The following is a 24997-nucleotide window of genomic DNA, read 5'->3' as shown; positions in this document are numbered from 1 at the left end:
TGGCTCAGTCAGTGGAGTGTGAGACTCTTGATCTCCAGGCGGTGAGTTTGAGTCCCACGTTGGGTGTAAAGATTACTTCAAAACAAAACAAAAACGTTTAAAAGGGATGGGACACATAAAGTGAGCACCCCTAATAGTAGGTACTCCAGAGAGAGAGAGACAAATGATACCCTTACTTGCCAAATTATACCTCAACTACATTCGTGTACCTAAACTCAGGGTAAGGCATGTGCCGCAAATAATTCAGGATACAGAGTCAGGCCTTCTTTTCTTTCTTGGCCACAGCATTTGCTGACAGGATTTAGAACACTGCTCTATTGGAAAGTTACAAATTCTTATTGATCATATGAAGCCAATAATCCTGTGTACCAGAACTAAATGTCTCCAAGCCATCATTTTTCATTTGGGAGGAAAGCTGCCTTTATTAATTAGGAGTGCACAGGCTGCCATGCGGGGAAGTTTCCTATAGAAACCCCACCAATTTCTTCACCTCCTGGCACACGGGGTAGGCTAGTTCTTTGGCTTTGGCGGACCCCATCTGTAAAACCTTCTCTAAGTGGCCCCGGTCCGTCTTCAGTTTCTCAATCTCCCTCTTGATGGGAGCAAACCGCTGAATCACAGCGTCGGCCACCAGCAGCTTGTAGCGAGCCGTGTCCAGGCCTGCACCCCGCTGGACCGCTTCCTCTATGGGGAGGCCGGCCACTGCTGCATGAATGGCCACCAGGTTGGAGACCCCAGCTCGGCGGGTTGGCTCGTAGGTCACCTCCGACGTGAAGTCTGTCATAGCCTTGCGGAATTTCTGCACGATCTCCTCGGGGCTGTCTGTTATCCTGACCGTGGCCAGTTTATCAGGGTCTGATTTGGACATTTTGACTGAAGGATCACGGAGGGATTTTACTTTCTTCATGGATGCTAGACAACAACGCCAGCAGACGCACACCGACACCAAAGCCAGAAGACAAGAACAGGATCAGAAAACATCACACCAGAATGTCAGTGTCTAGATCTTAGAAAGTGCCAAGGGGACCAAAGGGCTTTATTGTTATTATTATTATTTTTATTATAAACGAGTACGGCTGACACACCATGTTACTCCAATCTCAGTGTGCAACACTGATTTGACAAATTTATACATTATGCTATGTTCGCCACACATGCAGCTACTGTCCATCACCTACAATGCTACCACCCTGACTATATTCCTTATGCTGTTCCTTTTATGTGCCTTTTATTCCCGTGACTTACTCATTTGTAACTGGAAGCCTGTACTTTCCTCTCCCCTTCACCCATTTTGTCTATCCCCCCTCTTCCCCTCTGGCAATTATCAGTTTGCTCTCTGTATTTACAGGCCTGATTCTGCTTTTTGTTTATTTATTCACTCTTTTTTTTAAGATTCCACTTATGAATGAGATATGATATTTGTCTTTCTCAGTCTGACTCACCTCACTTAGCATGATACCCTCTAGGTCCACCCGTGTTGCCTCGGATGACACAACCTCATCTTTTTTTATGGTTGAGTATATATGATTGAGCATGTGTCTAAATACCACAGCTATCTTATCCATCACCTGATGATGGATATTTATGTTGCTTCTGTATCTTGGCTATTATAAATCATGCTACAATAAACACAGGGGTGCACATATCTTTTTGAGTTAGTGTTTTCATTTTAGTGGAATTACCCGATCATAGGGTATTTCTATTTTTAATTTTTTGAAGACTCTCCGTGCTGTCTTCCACAGTGGCTGCACCAGTCTGCATTCCTACCAACAGTGCACGAGGATTCCTTTCTCCACATCCCTGCCAACACTTATTATTTCTTGTCATATGACCTTATTATATCTGATTATAAAAATAGCAAATACCCATTGTGAAAAATTCAAGCCATTTATATAAGCATGAAAATAAAGATCATCTGAAACATGTAATAAAACTGTAAACATTTGGTTGATCATACTTTCATGCATCTTTTAATGCATACATACACATACAATGTTTAATCTTAGATAAATGAAATCATTCTGCATGTTAGCAGTGCATACCTTTCTAAAAAGTCTGTTCTATGTCTTTCCTCTCCTTCTCTCTTTTCCTCTATGCTCATCCCTGTTAGCTAATTACCCTCTGCCTAGAACACTGCCCTTCCTGCCCCCAACAAATTTTAACAATCTATGGCAATCCTTTCATTTCTTTACCACAGTTATGTAAGTGTATACCAACACACACACACACACATGACTTGGTTATTGCTCTGATAGAATCAAGATGTTAAGCTGTGTTTTATAAACCAGTGTTATTAATAATTGCCTGTTTTATGGCTATTGCAGAAGGATTCAAGTTGAAATAGGTAAAATAATAATAGGCAAGAACATTAAACTATTACTTATTGCTAAAAGAAGCTTGATTTCAATGCATGGTAGGCCCATTTTTTGTTTGTGTGAATTACTGGAATAGCTTCAAAATTCATACCTGCCTTATGCTTCTGAGTTCATATACTGAGCCCATGTTAAACTCCTATAAAATGTTGTCAGTTTAATAAAGATGGACAGAGCTTAGGCTCAATGATCTCTGCCCCTGCCACAAATCTACATCCCTACCAAAATGTGATAGAGAAGCACAGCTTCTTTCCTCCAGAACCTTCCAAACTTGTGTAGCCTCCCAGCTGCTGGTGATGCTTCAGATCCGGTAGGAGGATTATACCTTCTATCAGTGTTGGGCATTTAAGAAAAGAGGGTGTGAGAATGATCAACTCCTTCTTGTTTTATCAAGATGGTGATTCAGCAGTTCTCCTTCTTATGGCTTTGTTTTCTTGTGACTAGGGAAGGCAAGGTCCAATGGCTTTGGAATCAGAAGATCTTTGCCATTAACTTGATATGTGACTTGGATGCAAAATTAGCCTTGCCAAGCCTTAGTTTCCCCATCCATAAAATAGGGAAGAATATATGTATATATTATATATAATTCATTATAAAGTATTGCATAGGTTACTATATTAATATTTAATATAATGTTAATACATTAATTGATTAATATATATTCAATATATAACATAATTTACTAAAGAAATATAATTGGTAAATTATATAATGCTTTACAATGAAAATGATTATTTTTCACTTTTAGTCTTTCCCATATATACTTTTCAATATAAAGTATTATATAATTTACCAATATACACACATATACATACATGTGTTTGTGTTACATAATTTAGTGAATTTGATTATTTTTCATTTTTAGTCTTTCCCATACTTTTCAAATTCTTTTGGCTATTTTATTCAATAATGTAATGAGGTCTGCCTGTCCCACAGGACAGAGAAAGATGGGGATTCTAGTTCCAAATCCTGAAGCCAGTCCACAAGAAAGCCAAGTTTAGTCCCAAGGAAATTCCAAGCCCCAGTCCATTATCCAATACCATCTTGGAAACCTGGCCTGATTGAACAGTCCTGTGTTTGTTACTTACTCAGAATGGACCTAGGCACTGGGAAGAACTCGCCATACTTCTTGTTAAACTCTCGTGCTAGATCCTGCACAAGCTCCATGTGCTGGACTTGATCCTCCCCAACAGGAACGTGTGTGGACCTTTAATTAAAGACAGACAGAAAAGCTCAGCAAGGCTCCTGCTTACACTGAAATGATCTTGCAAGCAGCTGCATTTCCTGTGCCGATTTTGCTGTTGGTGTTCAACAAATGTTCACCAACTACAGAGGGAATGTTGAGACCCAAGTCTTTATCTATGTATCGGACAAATGCCAAAGAGACATTTGTCTACTCTAGTTCTGTTTCTTCCATAGCAGAAGAATACAGCCATCAACACCGTGTGACAGGATCTTGCTGGGAGGGAGGAATGGTATCTCAAAGAGCATATGCTCGAAGCATAATTGTATTTTAAAACCACTCCTCGTTCCCTCACCCAGTCAGCACACATTATCCAAGCTTCAACCAGATGCTTTTTGCTTCAGCGCTTGTGCTCACACTTGAAAGCCACTCCACCCCACCCTGCAAATCAAAGATGGCAGAAAGCTCTTCAGGCAAGAGTTTTTCCTCCCTGTCATATGGGGAGTAACAAGATCTTTCTGCAAGAGGCTCCTTCATTTTCCAGTAAGTTGCAATCACAGTACAATTAATACATCACAGGGAGCTTAAATGAACAAATCTGTCAGTACAGTATATAGAGAGATCTCAAAAACAACGTTGAATGAAAAAAATATCAAGTTGTAGGAGACATGTAGAGTACACTGACACATAAATCTTAAAAGTACATAGGAAAATAGATTGTTTACAGCTGCATGTGTAAGTATAATAATATTCTGGAAGCTCCTCCACAAATCCATGATTGTAGCCACCTCCAGAGAAGGAGGCAGGAAAATGGTTCTGGGGAAAAGAACAAAGGAGACCTGAATTTTATCCCACAAAATAAAGATGCAAGACAAAAATATTAGAATATAGCAGTTCATTTACCATTATTTTAATCTCATATGTAAAATTTGTAGCGTTGGATCTCTATGAGGTACACCAAACAAGGGAAGAATTAACCATTACAGAGAAATCTTGATGGGGAAAACTTTCTCCTGAAGTCTTACTAGGGAGAGACAGGAGATTTTAAGTCTTTTATTGAAGACTTAAGATTTAAGTCTTTAATGCTTGGCTGGGGAGTTTACACTTGATTTAAGTTTACACTTGCTTATAAAAAGAGAATAAATTGCTATCACTTCTTGATCAAAAGAGTTTAATGTTCCTCCTGTGAAAGCAGCTGCCTGAAAGTCAACTTGAATATTTACATGATAATGGTACATTTTGAGTGGGAAAATAACAGCTTTTCAAAACAGCTTCAGAAAAGGAAAATTATTCTCCATTGTTATGGAGAGGAAAACCTCTTACACCCAGTTAAGGAGTGGTTCTCAAAAAACTGGCAGAGTTCTTATTTCCCTTGTGAATTATTGTCCACAGGCTACTGGTCCATTTAATAAAGCTGACTAGCATCCAAACTAGCTATTTTAAGCATTTTGAAAAAATTTGAAAGATCCCTCATTATTTTGCAATTATTTTTCTTTTTGCAAATTACTTTCCAGTCTTTGTTCTTGTCTATGTGGATGTATAATTTTACATAACTGCAGTATAATATGCATACTATCTTTTATGTTAACCTAATAGATATTTCCCATGTTTCTAGGTGGTCTTCATTAACAGAATTCTTTAATAGCTGCATAAGAACATTCCTGTAATATAGTTATAGAACCATAAGGAATTTATATGATTTCATAGCAGGTTCTTTTGAATATTTACATAGGGGGAAATTTTGATTCAAGTTTATATATTTATATTAATATTATTTGTATTCAATTTGATTCAAAATTATCTTTTATAATAACCAGAAGTCCTGGGGAGACAAATCTGGTGAATATATATTCAGTACTTTCTGGTCAAAAGCAAGTTATGATTGTTAGTTAATGAAACTAATATTTGTTTGTGTCATAAAATAGTTCCGTGTATATTTCCTAAGAAATGCCGATAAATGTTCTGAAGTTTAGAATAAGCAATAGGTTTGAAAGCAACTCCTTGACACTTCTTTTGTATGGAAGTAACACATTTTATTTATTAAAGAAAACCTCTGAACATTAGTTACGTTTTCATATAGCCCCTCAAATACTCATGTAGTTGGGCTGTGTGTGTGTGAGAGAGAGAGAGAGAAAGAGAGAGAGAGTGAGTGCGAGAGATTCAGTATAGCACTCATTTAAGAGCACAGGCTTTGGGGATAGGCCAGTTTCAAATCCTGACTCTGACACTCATTTTGTGTTACTTTGGGTAAATCATACAATTTCTATCATAGGCAACTTTCTTACTGTAAAATGGGAATAATAATACTTACCCCATACTGTTGTTGTGGAGATAAACTGAGACAAGGCATGTATGGTGCTTAGCACAGTGTCTAAAATTTCATAACCCTTCAAATCATGGTAGTTAGGTAGGGAACGGAATTCTAAAATGGTATATCGTATTTCAGAAAGGTGTTCAAGGGGCACCTGGGTAATTCAGTCGGTTAAGCGCCACTCCCCCACCCCCCCACTCCCACCTTTTTTAAAGATTTATTTGAGAGAGAGAGAGGCCGTGAGCATGGGGGTGGGGCAGAAGGTGAGAACCTTTCAGCAGACTCTGAGCACAGAGCCCAAGGCCGGGCTTGATCTCACAACCCAACCCCTGAGATTACAACCTGAGCTAAAACCAAGAGTGGAGGCCTAACTGACAGTCACCTAGGTGCCCCAAGCACCCGACTCTTGATCTCAGCTTGGGTCTTGATCTCAGGTTCCTGAGTACAGGCCCCACACTGGGCTCCGTGCTGGACATGGAGCCTACTTTAAAAAAAAAAAAAAAAAATAGGTGCTCAAGATGCACTGTCTATACAGCTAGAGGTTCATTCATTACATGACACTGATTTCAACTCCTCTGGCCTGGAATGGTTTAGACTTCGTTAATGAGTGCCAACTCCCTGACTCTTTGTCTTCGCTTCCTCCAACTCAGGACCAACCAGGGAAAGTTATATATACTCCCCAAACTAATCACATAAGAGTCTCTCTTCTAGTTGGCCAGCCTCCAGCCTCCCTGTGGCAACAACCTCAAATCAGAGCATACCTGAATCTTCCTTTTTGCCACCACAAAGCCTCTCCGCTCCCCTGCCTGCCTTCAAGTCTCTTCAAAACATGAAACATGAGGGGCGCCTGGGTGGCTCAGTGGGTTAAGCCGCTGCCTTCGGCTCAGGTCATGATCTCAGGGTCCTGGGATCAAGTCCCACATCGGGCTCTCTGCTCAGGGGCGAGCCTGCTTCCCTCTCTCTCTCTCTGCCTGCCTCTCTGTCTACTTGTGATCTCTCTCTGTCAAATAAATAAATAAAATCTTTAAAAAAAAAACATAAAACACGAAATCCAAGGGATGGTGGAGGTTTTGCCTGCTGTAGCAAGCTCTGAATAAATAGCCTCTATTTGTTCTCAGTGGGTGGTCTTTGTTTAAAGATGATCACTACTGGATTTAAACACAGAAAGCACACCTTTGGAATCATCGGAATAGGTAAGAGGAAGAACGCTCAGTCTGTATAGCATGAGACAGACAACAAGGAATTAAAAAAAAAAAGTCAATATTTAATGATGTGGAAAAATAGAAGACAAAACAGCAGGATATAAATTTGGGGGAAAATACATATAACCTGCACTCACTCCAAGGAGAAGCCACGGTGGTTAGAGTGGGGACTCTTGTCAGGCAGTTCTGGGGTCAGATTCCATCCTGACCAGCTGCATGTGCCCGGACAAGTTACTTGACCTCTTCACTCTTGTGTTTTCAATTTTAAAACAACTGCCTACTCCTGGAGTTGTGTGAAGAGAGAATATAATGATGCATGCAAAACTTGTAGCCTAGAGCCTTGTACATGGAAGGCAAAGAAGAGATATTAGCTTAAAAAAATTGATTTGAAGGAAATGCACTAAGATATTCACAAGATCAGAAATAGTAGCAGTGATTTTTAATTCTTTTCTTGTTGAACATATGTAAGAACACTTAAACTACATTAGAACATTGAAATAAACTGTTGACTCTCTCTCTGCAAGACTAGAAAGACAGTGAAATCATGTATCCTGGATAGCTTACAGGTCAAACATCTGAGGCAGGGAGTTAGGTCTGTTGGAGACACTTCCTCTGGTCTACTAGAATGTTCCTCCCATAGCTCCAACACCTTGGTTCCTTTATTTCGGGTCTAAGCTTAAATATCACCTCCTCAGAGAAGTGTTCCCTAAGCATACTCTCCGAAGTTGGTTTCTCCCTCTTATTCCCCACCCCCACCTCCCCGCCAAGAAATCTCTACCCCCAATGTGGGGCTTGAACTCATAACCCCAAGATCAAGAGTCACACGCTCTTCTGAATGAGCCAGCTGGGCAACCCTCCCTTTTATTCTTTTCCACATATTCTATATCTTTTCTTTCTAGTATTATTCCTAATCGAATTATTTTATTTCATTTGTTTATTTCATTGTATTTGTTTTCTCTCTTGCTAAAAAAAATAAGTTTTTTGAGAGCTTGCCTGTTTTGTTCTTAATTTCTAATCCCCACTAGAGCTGCCCAGAGCTCAAGAAATGTTAATTGAATAAGTAATCATTTCTTGACCTTTAGGCTAAGATCAAGTATAAATATTTATTGAATAAGGGAATGATCTCAAGAAGAGGGCACTAGGACCAAGATAGTTTTATAGCAATAGAAAAATCACAATGAAATCAGTTCGTCATCAGTTTAGAGGATCAGAGCCCGGACCCAGGAGTCAGACTACCTGAGTTTATACCACAGCTCCACCAGCTACGGGATGAGTCATCATAGCCCCAGCTTCCTACTTTTCTGAGCCTCTGTCTGGAGTTGGGGGTCATGATGATGCTTACTTCAAAAGACTGTTGCAAGGATTAAATGAAATAACCAAGCACAGTACTTGACAGTAGAGCTCAATAAACACTAGCTATTGATTAGAATATATATTCATTAATATCTGACCTGATGAAGGACAAATAGTGAAAGACTGATCCTATCAGGGACCTCACTGTGAGGTCCATTGTGACTTTTTTTCAAACGAAGATCACTTTCCTTTTTTGATTGGTGATTTATACCACAAACATAAATACTAACGTATAATCTCAGGGATAGTCACAGATCTCAGCAGCAATCCTGATACAGATAGAAAACATATTTGACCTATCTGATTAGGCAATCCCCAAATATGAACAGCATGTTATAGGGAATCTGAGAAGCCCTTTAATTTAAAGAAAACAGAGACAGAATAATGAATGGAAAGGAAAAAGCATAGGGGCACCTGGATGGCTCAGTTGGCTAAGTGTCTGACTGTAGCTTTGGTTATGATCTCAGGGTCCTGGGATCGAGCCCTGCCATCAGGCTCCCTGTTCAGCGGGGAGTCTTTTTGTTCCTCTCCCTCTTCCCCTCCCCCTGCTTACACTCATTCTCCCTCTCTCTCTCTCTCTCTCTCTCAAATAAATAAATACAATCTAAAAAAAGAAAGGAAGGAAGGAAGGAAGGAGAAAGGAAGGAAGGAAGGAAAAAGAAAGAAAGAAAGAAAGAAAGAAAGAAAGAAAGAAAGAAAGAAAGAAAGAAAGAGGAAGGAAGGAAGGAAGAAAGGCAAAGCATAGGGACCATGACAATAGATCAGGAAGTGGTTTCTCTTCTTCTGAGGTCATATATGAATTTAGGAAATTCAACATAATGATCGTTAAGGCTTTGTATGTTGCTCTCTTCCACACAGCCTGGATCAGAAGAAAGTCCCTGGCTTCATCAGTGGTAAAACCAAAAACGTTTCTTTTATGTTTCCCTCAGTGCCCACAAGCCCGCATGCGCTCCTCTCTGAGGTACAGGCGCACAACCCCATCTTTCTAAGTCTCCCTTCTTTGACTGGACTCTGCTACTCCTGCCTTGTGATTCTAGTGAGGCTGACGTGCAGAGGTCACTTTGACTCCCCCAAACCAAATTAGCCAACAGGGCAGGTTAAAAAGCAATTACAGTAGTCCATAGGAAATCACAATGGACTGCAGCTAACACAGAAAAAACAATTACCATAATCAATACACTTTAGGTACATCAAAATGAATATTTCCACATGTCAAAATGGTTCCAGACCCACAAAGCAACCAAACTAAACAGAAAACACATTTAGTCTTCATAATGACTCTACATGCGTCTTTGCTTTCTGTGAGATCCTTGCCTCTTTTCTTACAATTCTGTGAGGTTCTGCTTTTTTTTTTTTTTTTAAAAAGGGAGATTAAAAAATTTTAATTTTTTTTACCTGGTCCTATTGCTCCCCTTGGCTTCTTCATCTGATTTTTGTTTGTTTCTAGCCTTTCTTCCCTCTGCTCCTGCTGCTCTTTTCACCTCCTATAATTTATCTTGGCTCCTACTTCTCATCCACTGAGTTTACACTTTACTTGAATTCAGCCTGTCTTTGATTCCGCTCACTTATAGGGCTTATTCTCTTCACATTTTCAACCTCTCTCCTCATTGTCTTCCTTTCACTTCAAATAATTTAGAGCTGCTCTTTTAAAATTTATACCCTACATAATGATATCCATATTAATGCCTTCTCTTTCCCCCAGTTTTTCTTTTCTTTCCTTTTCCTCTCTTCCTCTTTCTTTTCTTTCTTTTTCTTTTTCATTTCTTACCTTTTTTTCTTTTCTTTTCTTTTCTTTTTCTTATCCTGACTGTGCTTCTTTCTTAGACCCAACATAAAACAAAAGGCTTTCATAATTTTGATTGTTGTAACTTCTGTCACATAATAACGCATCTGATCTTCTTCTTTGGTGACTAACTCCTTTTTTTCTTCTGCTTGTCTCCTTGTTGTATTCATGTTGACTTGGGATCTACCTCACCCTCCCATAGAATTGGTGTCCAGATGAATAATCATTGCCTACATATATCTGCTCACAGAGAGTAGGTCTCTTATTCATTCATTCATTCATTCATTCATTCCTATTTTGGCTGTGTTTGTGAGTTTCCAGTGCTGCTGCCTTTAACCAGCCTGGGTTGGGTGGAGTTTGGTGGTGTTTTTCCTTTCGTGAAGGATGAACTCACCATCACCGGCTGCTTATTGAATATGCCTAATGACTCTCTAATTTAGGAATTATTTCCTGAACAGCTACGATGTGCATGGCCTGTGCTGGGTCCTGTGAGAGATATAGTGAAGGTTTTTACCCTCTAGGGAGTTACAGACTCCAGGAGTAGAGAAAACACCACACAAAGCTATAAATTCTTCTGGCTAGTCCTCTTTCGGTGTGGTCTCCATGAATGGCAACAGCATCAATCCAACTGCACAAGTCAGAACGGTGGGGTCACCTGAGACCTCCTTCTCATACCCATCCAATCCATTATGAAACTCTATCCATTTTACCTCCTACATTAGCTTACTGACTTCATCTTCACTGACACCATCATGATCCAAACTAGTGAAAGAGCCTCTAGATGGCCCCAGGTGCTCTGGTCCCGCTGCAAGTCATTCTCTATATTTCAAATCAGTTCAGTCTTAAACATATAAATCAGATCATCTCACTCTGTCCCGAAAATCACAAAGCACTTCCCATTGCTTCCAGGATAGGGATATCCGTGGACATCTCAGCACCACCCTCTTCCTCCTATGCTATTTGTCGATTTCCAGGGGCTTGCATCCTGGAAACTGTACTTCCATAGGCTTCTGGTTTACCGTAGGTTCTTGCCCTAGAGCTGGAAAGTGACGGAGAAAGAGAAGACAGTCCTGCTTGGCATTTGTGGGTGAGTATGTGGACGGCACCAGATGGCTACAATGAGGTTTGGCCAGCAGCTTTGAGGATCTCACAAAAATTTGGGACAGACCAGCCTCACAGAGAAAGGGTATAATTCAAGAACCAGAAGTCCCTCAACCAGTTTTAGGAACAGATTATCTCTATTGTCCTCAATGGCATCCTCAGACATTATGGTCGACTCATCTCTTCTCTGGAATTAGCAAGTGTGAAGCTTGCCAACCAGTCGTCATCCTCTCTACGCTCTGATTTTGGTTGGCTTTGGTTCTGTTTACTCACAGCTCCTGAGGCCTCTGTTTGCTCATTTTCCGACGTCATGTCAGCTTTTGCTTTCACTCTCTTCTTACCCGCTTCCCATGGTTCTCTGATTGTGTTCTTGGAGAAGAGACACGGGCGACCGCTCTCATGTCTGTTTGCGCAGACTCAGCAGCACTTCTTTAAAATTTCATTTCTTTATCTGTAAAATCGGGATGATATCACTCACCTGTCTTGCAGAGCCGCTCTGAGAATCTGAATAGTGTGTGTGTAGCGCCTGACCACTATGCCCACCTATGCTAATTCCTTCCTTCCCTTCGCCCAACTCCATGCAGAGAGCCTTTCTCTGGATAAGCAGCACTGCAGGTACTTAACATGTATTTGCTACATGTCAGTAAAAACTGTGTGTGTGTGGAGACAGAGAGAGGAAGGGAGACAGAAGCATTTACTTAATATATAGCCAGTTATTTGAAATTGGATATTCAGAAAAAGAATGCAGATGCCAAATAAAAACTTAGGAGCAAATGCCATTGCTCAGTATCTTGCCCCTCTTCAAATATCTGCTATTTTATTATATTCTCAAGACTAAGATGGTCTCAGCTTTCCATTCCTGGGTTTCATACCAAGTTCTACCAAAACAATGGAATAATCTTTCATATGCTTATCTGGAAGGCTCTCCTTTCGTTTCCTTCTCTCCCGTTTATTCTCTGGCCTGCCATGACCCACTTAACTCCAGTGCTGATATTGACAAAAGCAAACACAAAATCTACACATGCTTTGCATCAACATTTGGTAAACAGGCCACATAGAGGTTAGCTGGAGGGAGAAAATACAAATTTTTTTGAACCCGTCTAACTTGCTTGTTTGTCTCTATACTTACAACGTAAATATTCATAGACATTCTGGCTATGACCTGTTTCCAAATCCAGATCTATCTGAAACAAACCAAACAAAAAATACCCCAAGTGCTTGAGCTGTGCGGTAGGGAAAACAACAGCATGGGCTAAACACTCAAACCAGTGTTTGAGTCCTGTCTCTGCTACTTAATTCGAAGCAGTTGAGCATTTCTAAGCCTGGGAGGTGAAGCATAATGAAACAGATAAGAAATGTATGTTAGCAGCATTAACGCTGCAGAAACCAGAACTGATTTTATGGTACTTGTCTGCATACTTCAGAGGTGTCCAAAGGACACACATGCCCAAGAAATGTGGGATACGTGTCTGTCACAACGGCCCCCAGGGGGACAGTCTGAAGGAGGAAGGCAGGAGAAAGGAGCCCAAAGGACCAGAGCCTACAAGCAGAGAATGTGCAGACAGAGGCTGGAGTTTCGGCCAGACACCAGATAGGAGGCAAATGTAGGGCTATTTCTCTTAAGAAAAGGAGCACACCGTTATCTGTTCCACGCCCAGGATCTAATTATGGCATTGCAGGTAGATGGTTGCTAAGCTAAGGTAGGAAGCAGTCGTCTTGAACATAGGTAATTCCCTGGTTTTAATACTTTAAATAAATTTCTCTGCTTAACGAATTATATATAAAACATCAGAAACCTGATGGGGATACATAAGAATCTGCTACCATAGCTTCCTTTTAGAAGAGAGGAAAAAGAAAGGTATTACATGGCATTCTTAGTGTATATGCTAACTACCGAACGGATCGGTAAGAGTTAAAGAAGGAATATGTATAGTATGGGAATTTCTTTGCTTCCTGGGAGTTGGCTGGGGGGTAACTGAGGCTGGAGGTTACCTGGGGGGCAACTTATCCTTGGAAGCATTAACTAACTGTGAGAAATAATTATCCAAAATAATTACTGCTTTCTGTAAAAGAAGACATTCACAACCTCAGGCCTGGCTTGAAAACAGTGATCAGGAGCTACTCTTGCCAGGTGTCAGCCTCTTACAATGTTGCTTGTACACTTGAAACATTTGTACTATGGTAGGTGATACCAATTCATACATCCTTTGCTTAATAACCCCTTGAGCTATGTCCCATCAGTTCCTAACTTTAAAGATGAAAGCAACGGTAGGATGTTATCATTCTGCTAACTGTATTTTGGGCAATGGGCAAAAAATCAACTCATCATCGCTTTAGTATATATGACCTTGTATTGTCCTTGTTGCTTATGTGATGATCTTGCCCCTGACTATAACTACTGGTTCCTTAAGGAAGGTCAGCATAGGCCTCAGGAGACCATAAGCAGGCCCAGATGCTCCACTGTCCACTGACTGGCTGTGCAGCTTTGCGTAAAGTGCTTACCCTCCCTGGCTGTGTTTGTAAAGCTAGGGAATTGCAGGAGAGGACCGGCAAAATCCCCCCGACTCTGCACTCCATGGTATCACAAAGGGGACAATCACTCTTGCTCAAGTTTACTCTTTCACAGCCCTGAGCTTAGAGGACTCTCACAGGACAGCTCTTGAACTGTTAAGGAAATCAACTATGCTCATGGGCTTCCATCTCCTGGTGCTGACAAACCTCAGCCTTTGCTTTGATAAAGAAGTCCCCAGGGGCACCTGGGTGGATCAGTTGGTTAAGCAACCGCCTTTGGCTCAGGTCATGATCCCAGAGTCCTGGGATCGAGTCCCACATCGGGCTCCCAGCTCAGCAGGAAGTCTCCTTCTTCCTCTGACCTCCTCCCTTCTCATGCTCTCTTTCATGCTCTCTCTCTTTCTCAAATAAGTAAATTAAAAAAAAAAAAAAAAATCCGCAGGGCACCTGGGTGGCTCAGTCAGTTAAGCCTACCACTCTTGATTTTGGCTCAGGTCATGATCTCAGGGTTAGGAGGTCGAGCCCAGCTTTAGGTTCCACACTGGGTGTGGAGCCTACTTAAGATTCTCTCTCTTCTGGGGCACCTGGGTGGCTCAGTGGATTAAGCCTCTGCTTTCGGCTCAGGTCACGGTCTCAGGGTCCTGGGGTTGAGCCCCACTTCGGGCTCTCTGCTCAGCAGGGAGCCTGCTTCCCCCTCTCTCTCTGCCTGCCTCTCTGCCTACTTGTGATCTCTCTCTCTGTCAAATAAATAAATAAAATCTTAAAAAAAAAAGAGATTCTCTCTCTTCCTCTTCCTCTGCCCCTGCCTCCATCCCCTCTTTCTTAAAAAAAAAAAAAAAAAGTCTCTCCTGAAAGTGAAATTTGACATAAGACTATGATCATTAGATACAATCATCACCAGGCATGACCAAGTGACAGCTCCCAGTCACAGCACTACCTGGTCCATATTTCATTTTAATCTTTGATTAATTCTGTGCAAGTATAATTAATATTACCATTTTACAGGTGAGAAAACACACTACTTTGCTGGGAAATGTATTAGACCTTTATTAGACTTCCATTTGCTACTCCTGGAGAAAAAGATTTCCCTAAATTTATCCTAGATAAACCCTAGATTTCCCAGGATAAGTCAAAAGTTACTTACTAAAAGTAATAAATGCTGCTAGGTATCCAACATTCGAATTAATACAACAAACAACACACAATCCTCATGTGTATGTTTTGAGCAGAACTAAAGATAGCCTGCATGTATTAAAGGACATTCCTGATTCACGAAGCTAAGCAGCTGGTTCTTCTGGTTGCTTCCATCATACTGGCACAAGGGCTCTGGGGTCATACTATGAGGTATAGATACTGTCATCTCCATGCTATTGTCATATTTACATGCAAAGAATTCTAGTTTTCCTAGGGAAGAATCACTTTCGCAGGGTTAAGGCTTCAGGGAAAAACAGATTGACAGAGTTTCTCCTTTTCCTCAGAAGCGAGGCTTGACTATGTGTGCATGGCTATTGGGAAGCTTTATCTCTAGAAGGCTAACTGGGGGGCAAGGGAGGTAATGTGGGGATGGCAGGGAAGGACTGGGAAAGGGATGGGGTCAGAAGTACAGATAGGGCAGGCTTCAGCATCCTCTGGTTGTAGGGTCTGAGACCTGTAAAGGGACAGCATTGGCTGACTAGAGGGATTATGGGTCCAAGAAAAGTAGGGCACCCAAGCGTGTTGAAAAACTTGGTCTCAACAGCTGATCCAATACAGTAGCCATCAGATCCAGGTGGCTATTTCCATTTAAATTATTAAAATTAAGTAAAATTTAAAATTCAGTTCTTCTGCCAACATGTCCTGTGGCTAGCAGCTAAGGTCTTGGAAAGCACGGATTCATTTCCATAATTGCAGGCAAGTTCTATTACACAGCATTGCTTTAGAATCTAGATTGTTTGAGAGAGCGAAACTTAAAACTCTTGAAACTTAATTATTACCAGGGAAGTCTATATCACAGAGTGGTTACGAGCACCACAACCCTCTACCCAAACTTTCTACGCTCAGATCCTGGGTCCAAGCTCTGCTAGCTCCATGACTTTGGGCGAGTGACTAACCACTCCGTGCCTTCATTTCCTCATCTGTAAAATGGGGATGATAGTTGTGCAACTTTCCCAAGGTGGTTGTGAAGATTAACGGGGTGAATGTCTGCCAGGCACTTGTAATAGTTTCCAACACATAGAAGTCCTATGTAAGTGTTAGCCCTTCATGTTACTAGTTTCACAGTAAAACAGCCTTCTGTCATTTTGTACCTTTTACTGGGTAATAGACACAAACTGATTCACACAATCCTTTGTATAGCTCCATTCCCTGTGAGCTAAATCTTTTGGGGATGGGCTCGAACACTCTCTTGTCAGTATGCATAAGACCCAGGGGTACATTTTGCTCCTTACTTGTACAACAGGATGTCAGCAGCCTGGAGCACTGGGTATGTGAGCAGGCCTACGGTCCCGCCATGCTTCTGTGTGGCAACCTTCGCCTGGGCGGTGAAAAGAGAGGAAGGAAAGAAATCAGCCATGAATCTAATGATACCGCTACGTTAAGCAATCTTTAAAGCTACTGTACTACCATTATATCTCAGTTCCTTCTAGCAACACTGAAAGCCATGTGGCTGCAGGGTTCCTGCTGCAGGCTGAGGCAGGAATAAGGGAAATCCGCTTCACCACTGCCCCCGGAAAGGGTCCCACACTGCCCCTATTTCTGGTGCATTTAATTAAAGTCGGGGGAAAAGAGTCTCTAGGTTCCAAATCAGAGAAACTCCATTATTAATTAATTTGACAAGTTAACATTGAAAGCCATATTGTTATATCCGTGGGAACTTCCTAGTAAGTCTCCCACTGTGCTACTGACAAAAATGTCATGGCGCCCCAAAATCACACTTAAAAAAACACCGAAATACCAACAGCCACGGGATTTAAAAAATGAAACGAAGAGAAATTTTAATCAAACTAATTCTGAATCGGTCTTGATGTTCCCTCACTCAGGTACAAACTTAACTCTTCTGGTTACTTCTAGTATTTTCTGGCTTACAGCAATGAATGCTATAGGTCACTCAAAGGAAATTTGAAAGTTTGAACCTAGAATTCCTTCAGTACATCTCTTTATTGCAATGCCCATGATAAAGCCCAGTTTGCAATAGTGGGATAAAGATAATAAAAGTTTAATTTGGCCATGAGCAAATGGGAAAAGAACCCAATTTTTAAAAAGTGCTACAGCATTAAATTTATAGTCTTTTTATATTAGAATACTTTTATATTAGAATACTTTTATATTAGAATACTTTTATATTAGAATACTCGAAATTACAAAGGAAGGGGGGAGATGTGGAGAGCATTAGTATTTATTGAGTGCCTGTTATGTGCCCCAGATGCCTCCCATATCTGTGTTACCCACTGTGGGAGCTTACAAATAACCATGACCTTGGTAGCCCGGATCCCACTTTTCTACTCTACTATTCCCCTCCAATCAAAACCAAGCTCTTAGATCCTCTTACAGTATCCAGACCCCTCCTTCTGATCACTTTTCACACTTCCTGATTGCTTGTGCAATTTTCTCTGCCCAAAGAGACCACAAACCTCATGAAAGTGGCTGCTTCCGTCTGTCCTGTTGACTGCTATACCTCCAGCCCTAGTGTGGTATGAGAGTTGCAGAAGGCATCGCCAATATTTGCTAATGAAGGGATGACCAAAGAAGGCAGTTACATGCTCTAGGATAAGGTTGGCATTTGAAATCCATGTTTTTACCCACAAATAAAATATCACAGTGGGCACCTAGGTGGCTCAGTCAGTTGAGGGACCCACTCCTGGTTTTGGCTCAGGTCATGATTTCAGGATATGAGATGGAGACCTGCTTTGCCTCTGGGCTCAGCAGGGAGTCTGTTTCTCTCTCTCTCTCCCCTTTTCCCTCTGCCCCTCCCCCTGCTCATGCTCTCTCTCTCTAAAAAAAATAATAAATAATTCGCCAAAAAAAAAAAAAAAAAGAAAAAAAGAAAAAAAGAAATCACAGGCTGGTGGAAAGGCTTCCCGAGAATATAGGTTTCCCCTGCTACCTAAAACTTCTCATTACACCACTTTGCTTTTCCAAAAGACTGACATTAGTACCCGCTTTCAGTAACTGAAAGAGAATGGAAGAGGATTTTGGCCTTTATGAAATGGTACTTGCTTCTTGGCTCTATTCCATTTCAGCTTATGAAAGGTTTCCTAGGGATGCTCAAGTTTTGGACAGTGGGGGGAAACCTGAGTTCGTGCATTCTCTAGTCACGTGTTATCAGCAGGTCCTCAGACATGATTTTAAAGTGCGAGCAATTCCCACTGAACTAGTATTCAGTTCTTCTGAAAAGGATTTTGGTATTCAACTTAGAGTATTTCGAGAAAATGAAAATATCTTGGCTGAAACCAAAATACAGTATAGAACATGACAGCATTTTTTTGTTTGTAATCCCTGACAGGTAATGACTCTGCAGTTTTACCCCTTAACCTCTTATTTCGGTACAGTCACTTTAAAACTCTTTCTCTCTGCGATGGATCTGGAGGCTTCTGAACCAGCTTTTGAAGAAACCAACGGCCCTGAAAATATGCTGGAGAGAAGCTTGAAAACTGAAATTCAGTGTTGACGCACTTGGGGGCTACCTACCCTCAGGTTATCCAATTGCAAAAATAAATGGAAATGAAGTACTATGAATTATCCAATTTATCTTTCTCAGTCGAACTTCCTAGAAAAAGTACAGCCTGAATTTTTCTGTGGGTTTGAACTGTTGCCTGGACTCAACTTGTTTAAATGTTAAATAAAATATGCTGTTCCTTCTCCCCACAGTGAAAACATTTAAGCCTTACTGCCAGCTAATTACGTGGTGATGGCAGGCAGCTTCAGGGTGCAGTATCCAGAAAATTGCGACTGTTTGTTAATTATAATGTGGTAGGTCCAAGGTCATTAGCTAATCTATTCAAAGGTCACTCTGATTTGACCTACACAGATAAAATCGAACAGTTCAAAATGTGGATATTTTTATCCTGTTTTTAAATTGGAATCCTGGTGAACCCTCTTACTTTGCATTTACTACCCTGAGGCAGAGAAATTAAGATGCTGTTCAGGCTACTGGTGAGTGACAGACCAGGGAGGCCAGTAAACTCAGGATTCCCAGAGCAGAACACAAAAATAAACAGGAGAAGGAAAAAAAACAAAAATAAAAACCAGCCACAATGGGGACTTTGAATTTCTTTTTGTTTATTAATCAGATCGCTGGCATTTACCTTCCACTGGTGTAAATGTTGTAACCGGGGTAATCTGACCATGCAGGTCAGGATCCAACTTAATTGTGTGTGTTCAGACACCTAAAGAAATAAAACGGGACATTAGCGAAGGCAGTCAATGGTTTCTTACATATAAGGCAAGACTCAACAGACAACAGGTATTACCTCAAGCGGCTAATATCACCCCAAATCAAGGTGATTTAGAAAAAAAATGACAGGCAAAGGGGATGGATTCTATAAGGCATGGGATTTTTGATGCAGAAGAAAATTTTAAAACTAACCAATACAATTTCTATTCTAGTACTTAAATCTTCTTCGCTACATCCCTAGCAAGTGGCTGACCAGACTCTGCTTCAGTCTCCTCAGGGAAAGGGTCTCATTTTGTCCTGAGGCATCTATTCCAGCTTTAAAAAGCCAAGGTAGGGGTGCCTGGGTGGCTCAGTCAGTTAAGTGTCTGCCTTCATCTCAGGTCCGGATACCAGGGTCCTGGGATGGAGCCCCACATTGGGCTCCCTGCTCAGTGGGAAGTCTGCCTCTCCCTCTCCCACTCCCCCTGTTTGTGTTCCCTCTCTCGCTGTGTCTCTCTCTGTCAAATAAATAAAATAATTTTTTTAAATGTTAAAAAAAAAAAGCCAAGGTTATTAACACGCGCGCGCGCACACACACACATACACACACACACACACACCCATTCAAGTCCTCTCTAAATAATTTCTAAATATATGAAAATCACTCTTATAGCTCACGTGTAAATAGTAGAGAAAGGTACTGGCCTTAAAATTAATGACTAAATCTTCTAGACCTGCAATAACTTCCAATTTAGGAATCACTTTATCATCCTATCGGGTGTTTTGTTTTGTTTTGTTTTTCAGTTCCTATTTCTTCTCTCCCTTCTTTTTTCTTTTCTTTCTTTCTTCCCCATCCCCCCTCCTCTTCTTCCTCTGCTTCCTCCTCCTCTCTTTCTTCCTCTTCTTTTTAAAAGGAGATCTAGTCAATAAGGCAATATAACCTTTTCTCAATTTGTTTTAACCAGATTTAATCAAGCAACCAAATCTGGCAACAGAGAGGATGACTCTTGGGTCCAGGCCAGGTTCGAACTGATGACTTAGAATTTAAGGCCTATGTATCTCATTTCTGGACTCTGGGGATCCCGAGCCCATCATCCATCGTGGCGTTTTTGTGTGTGTGTGTACATATGATTTCCTTAAAATGCAGAGACTGTTGCCAACTCTGAAAAGTGGCCCCAAATGTGTTCTTTGTGGGTTTTGCAAAGGGAACATAAAGGAAGGGAGCCGAGTCAGCCCAGGCCTATTTTACCAGCAAGGAATCACCATCTGGTGTAGGATAATTTCTCATTTTTTGACTCGAGTCGTGGAGAGGGAAGAGTTGTTTTTCACATGTTTGACAAGGAATTGCTTTTAAAGTTCTGCAAGTCGCAGGGCTGACTCTGTCATCTTTCTTCCAAGAGGCATTTCGGTTTCATTGAGAGCAGCGTTGTCCATACAAATTGCTAACTGCTGCTGTAAACAAACAGCTATCAGACCAAAACAGTTACCCTGGATGGAAGCACGAGGATTATAGTTGCTTCCAATCATCAAGCAAAACACATTTCCACTAGAACTAATAAAACAAGAGTTGTTTTTTTGGCATGAAAAAAGCAGGAGAAAAATTTTTCTCTTCTTTACTGAATTAGGAAAAGGAATGAAAATATAGAAAATAACCATGCATACGCAGAAAGAGACAAAATGACTCCTTCCCTTCAACTCTGGCTTACGTGCTCAGTTTTGGTGAAATGCAAGAAACCACTGTCATGTCTTCATGAAATCAAGTATTTTCCTTGGAGTAGCTTTTTATTTGAACATAGAGAATGAAACTTATTTAATATTCTGCAGAGATCTTCTTGGTATTTCCAAATAAGGGGGCATAAAACTAATCCAAATTATTCTTATGCAGAGAAAGGTAGGTAAAAAGGCAAAGTAACTTTCATAATTTATTGTTAATAATTATATAAGAAGGGATAGTATACTTCAGGATTTGGTTCTCTTAATTTATCCATATTCATGACAACTGTTTGGAAAGGTTCAGATTTCTATCTGGGGAAAAGTGAAAATGGTATCTAAATATAGTTAAACTGACTAAATGTTGCAAAACAAACAAAATAACCATAGGATCTGTTTTAGCCACAGAGGGGACAAAAAAAGCATGGAACATAGAAGGTGGCTTGTTGACCACCCACAAACAAGTCAGCAGGACCGAAGATTCTGACTCCCTAACTATACCAAGTAAAGACATACAAAACCTTCAGCTGTAGGCAGCTTTGCCTGGTTGGTTCACTGCAGTAAAGCAGTCTGGAACCATGCTCAATAAATATTTGCTGAATGTATGGACAATATCAAAGGCTGAAGGAAGAAAGGTAAGGACCAAAAAGAATCCATTTGATCTAGCAACAGACATTAAAAAAAAAAAAAAGATTTTATTTATTTATTAGAGAGAGAGAGAGCTTGAATGGGGTGGAGGGTGGTGGGGCAGGGAGGGGCAGAGAGAGAGGGAGAAGCAGTCTCCCAGCTGAGCAGGGAGCATGATGCAGAACTCGATTCCAGAATCCCAGGATCACATTCTGAGATGAAGGCAGACGCTTAACCGACTGAGCCACCGAGGTGCTCTAACAACAGACTTGTTGGTGATGCAGGCAAAGCGGTTTCAGGAGAGAAGCTAAATTATAGGGGGTGGGCTGAAGTGTGATAGGATATGAAGACTGATACACTAGAAGTATAGTAGAGCATTTCAGAGCTTTGCCTTTGGTATGAGGCTGTCTGGATCTGAATGCTAATTCTGCCTTCTATGAGCTGGGTGACCCTGTGTAAGTGACTTTGCACTGTGCCCCAGTTTTCTCACTTATAAAATGAGGTTAACAATAGTATCCACCTGGTGGTTCTTAGAACGGTACCTAGCCCACAGCAAGCAATCAATAAATGGTGGTTATTATTATAGATAACTTTTAGAAAGACTTCTGTTTTAACTTTCTATTTTGAGATAATTGTATATTCATGTATAGCTGTAAGAAATAATACAGTGCAACCCAATATACCTTCACCCAATTTCCCTCAATGGCAAGATTTTGCATAAAAACTATACTATAATATCACAACCAGGAAATTGAATTGGATACAATCCATCGGCCCTGGTAGGATTTCACCAGTGTTACATGGGCTCATTGTGTGGGTGTATGTATTTCCATGTAATTTTATCACATACATAAGGTTTGTTTTTTTTTTTTTTTTTTCCCCAGGAAGGAGAGAGATGGGAAGAACTAGTAGGGGTTAGAGAATTTAAAAAAACTTATTTTGTTTTTTAAGGTGGGATAGACCTACTTTCTGTAAGATGTCTTCCACTGAAGCAGGGGGAGGGGAAATAAATACAGATGAGGATTTATCTTATGAGATAGGAGTGGAGAGCAGAAAGTTAGAGAACTTCATATCTAATAGGCTCTGTTATCTCTGAAAATAGAGCAGATGGGTGAATAGAAACAAATGGGATGAGAAAAATACTCAGTGGAATTGCTGGGTTTAATAGGACAGAAGAAAAAATCTTCTGGAATTGAGTTATGTAAGGCTTAATGTTTGGTGGATACTTTTGTGAATGAAAGAGGACAGTTGAGTAATATTCCATTGTATATATGGTGACTAACACAACATAATAAAAAATAGAGTTTAAGACTTAAAAAAAAAAAGAAAGAGGACAGTTGTTCAAAATATACATTCTTGGGAAAGCATTGCTGTTCTTTCAGGGAGACAAAAATGATCTGCATAAATCATAGGTTTTTTTAAAAAATTTGCAGGAAAAAAATTAAATCAGTTGGCTGCATTTGATTTCCTTGAGTCAGCACAAAATCCTAGTGGGATCCAAAAAGTACTAACATAAAGCAAAAAATATTGATATGTTAAATTACCACAAATTTAATAACTTCTCTTTATCAAACACCATCATTTAAAGAGGAAAAGGGCAAGTCACAGAGTGGAAGGAGATATTTGTAAACCCATAAAGAATATATTGGTATACAGAATACATAAAGAATTCCTACAAACTGGGGCACCTGGATGGCTCAGTCGGTTAAGGGTCTGACTTCAGCTCAGGTCATGATCTCGGGGTCCTGAGATTTAGCCCGGCATTTAGCCCCATGTGGAGCTGCTCATCAGGCTCCATGCTCAGTGGGAAGTCTGCTTGTTCCTCTCCCTCTCCCTCTCTCCTCAGCTCATGCTCTCTCTCTCATAAATAAAATCTTTTTTTTTTTTAAGATTTTATTTATTTACTTAACAGAGAGGGAAAGATCACAAGTTGGCAGAGAGGTTGGCAGAGAGGTAGGCAGAGAGCCCCGCTAAGCAGAGAGCCCCATTTGGGGCTTGATCCGATGACCCTGAGATCACAACCTGAGCCGAAGGCAGAGGCTTAACTCACTGAGCCAACCAGGCGCCCATCTCATAAATAAAATCTTTAAGGAAAAAAAAGAATTCTTACAAATTTATTAGAATAAAAACAGATAACACTATGAAAATGGGCCAAATGCATTAAGTTCAAATTAAAGTCATAATGTGATACCATAAATACTTGGTAGAATGATTAAAATGAAAAATAATACCAAGTGTGGCAAGGATATTGAGTAAATGTAATACTTATACACTACTGCGAGAATGTAAATTGGTATACCAACCTTGAAAATTGACTGTATCCACAAACATTTAACATTCATGTAACAAATGTCCCAGGTGTTTCATTTTAGGTATATATCTAACAAAAACGTGCACATATACACAAAGATATATGTGCAAGAATTCACTGTAACAACTCCAAATTGTAAGCAATCCAAATGTCCACCCAAGTAGAAGAGATAAATTGTGGCCTATTCATACAATGGAAAACTAGAGCAATAAGGATGAATTTCATAAACATAATGTTGAATGAAAGAAGCCAGACACACAAAAAGTGTATACTAAATAATTCAAATTAGACCAAGTTTAAAAACAGGTTATCTTGGGGGAGGGTAGTTAGTGACTGGAAAGGGGCATGTAGGACATTCTGGGTACAAGTTCACAGTGTGTTCAATTTGTGAAAATAGAATAAAAGGCTAGTAAATCTAAATACATTTGTCTCAAATTAAAAAAAAATTTTTTTTTGGTGTTTAAAACAACCTGGAGGGCCCTCTGGAATGGCAGAGTAACAAGCTCTGAAAATCGACTCCTCCATAAAAGCAATGAGAAAAGTAGCAAAAATTGTCAAAGGCAGTTTTTACAGAACTCTGGGAAATTAATGAAAGGCCTGCCATAATGTGAAGAGTACTTCTTTAAGAAAAATATCAGAATCTCAGAAGCAATAGCCTTTTGTGGCATTTTAACTCACCCTCTTCCCATCATCCTTGCCCACGCCTGGGGTAGCTATGTAAAGCAGCCTAGCAGGCCATTGGAAAGGGAAGACTGGGTTTGGAGCTTCTCAAAAAGACCATTCTCATCCGCAGAGAACTGTCACTACTCGAGCTGACAGCTCTGTAGAAAAACCCCATTTGCAGAGTGTGTTGTTAACTGACCTCACTTAGAGCACACTTGGTGGGAAAAACATTATCCACAGGACATTTTCCAGAAGTAATCAGCAGCAGTGATTTTATATTGCAGCTGCCTGAGGTGTTGATACCAGGAGGGGAAGGTCAGGGACTAGCCAAAAACTTAAAGGAAAAAACTCGGAAATGATATACCCATTGGGTGCTGGAAAAACCGGACATATTCGTGGGCCATCGAAGAGGACACATACATGTCTGGGGCTATGCATGTGGCCAGGAGAGACCTGAGAAGACCCTAATCTTTCACCTCTGGTTCACCTTGAGGCCCTGTGTAAACCTCTCAGCAAAGGG

General features: G+C 40.5%; 1 protein-coding gene across 2 annotated transcripts in view; it reads right to left on the bottom strand.

Annotated features, from left to right (window-relative positions):
* Nucleotides 1–395: 395 nt before the first annotated feature.
* The window catches only part of WARS2 (tryptophanyl tRNA synthetase 2, mitochondrial), a 99718-nt gene continuing 75116 nt past the window's right edge, over nt 396–24997 (bottom strand). The window contains exons 3-6 of one of the 2 annotated variants that reach the window (XM_045979436.1): nt 19099–19179; nt 16243–16328; nt 3461–3579; nt 396–912 (exon numbers count right to left, since the gene is read on the bottom strand). In XM_045979436.1, the coding sequence (XP_045835392.1) occupies nt 464–912; nt 3461–3579; nt 16243–16328; nt 19099–19179 (735 nt within the window). In that variant the 3' untranslated portion in view covers nt 396–463. The remainder of the gene's footprint in view (nt 913–3460; nt 3580–16242; nt 16329–19098; nt 19180–24997) is intronic. The other variant, XM_045979430.1, reaches the window with a different exon arrangement.

Source organism: Meles meles, chromosome 1 (genome assembly GCF_922984935.1).
Source record: "Meles meles chromosome 1, mMelMel3.1 paternal haplotype, whole genome shotgun sequence".
NCBI lineage: Eukaryota > Metazoa > Chordata > Mammalia > Carnivora > Mustelidae > Meles > Meles meles.
Note: the sequence above shows the minus strand (reverse complement) of the source record. Positions and strands in the feature narration are given on the sequence as shown.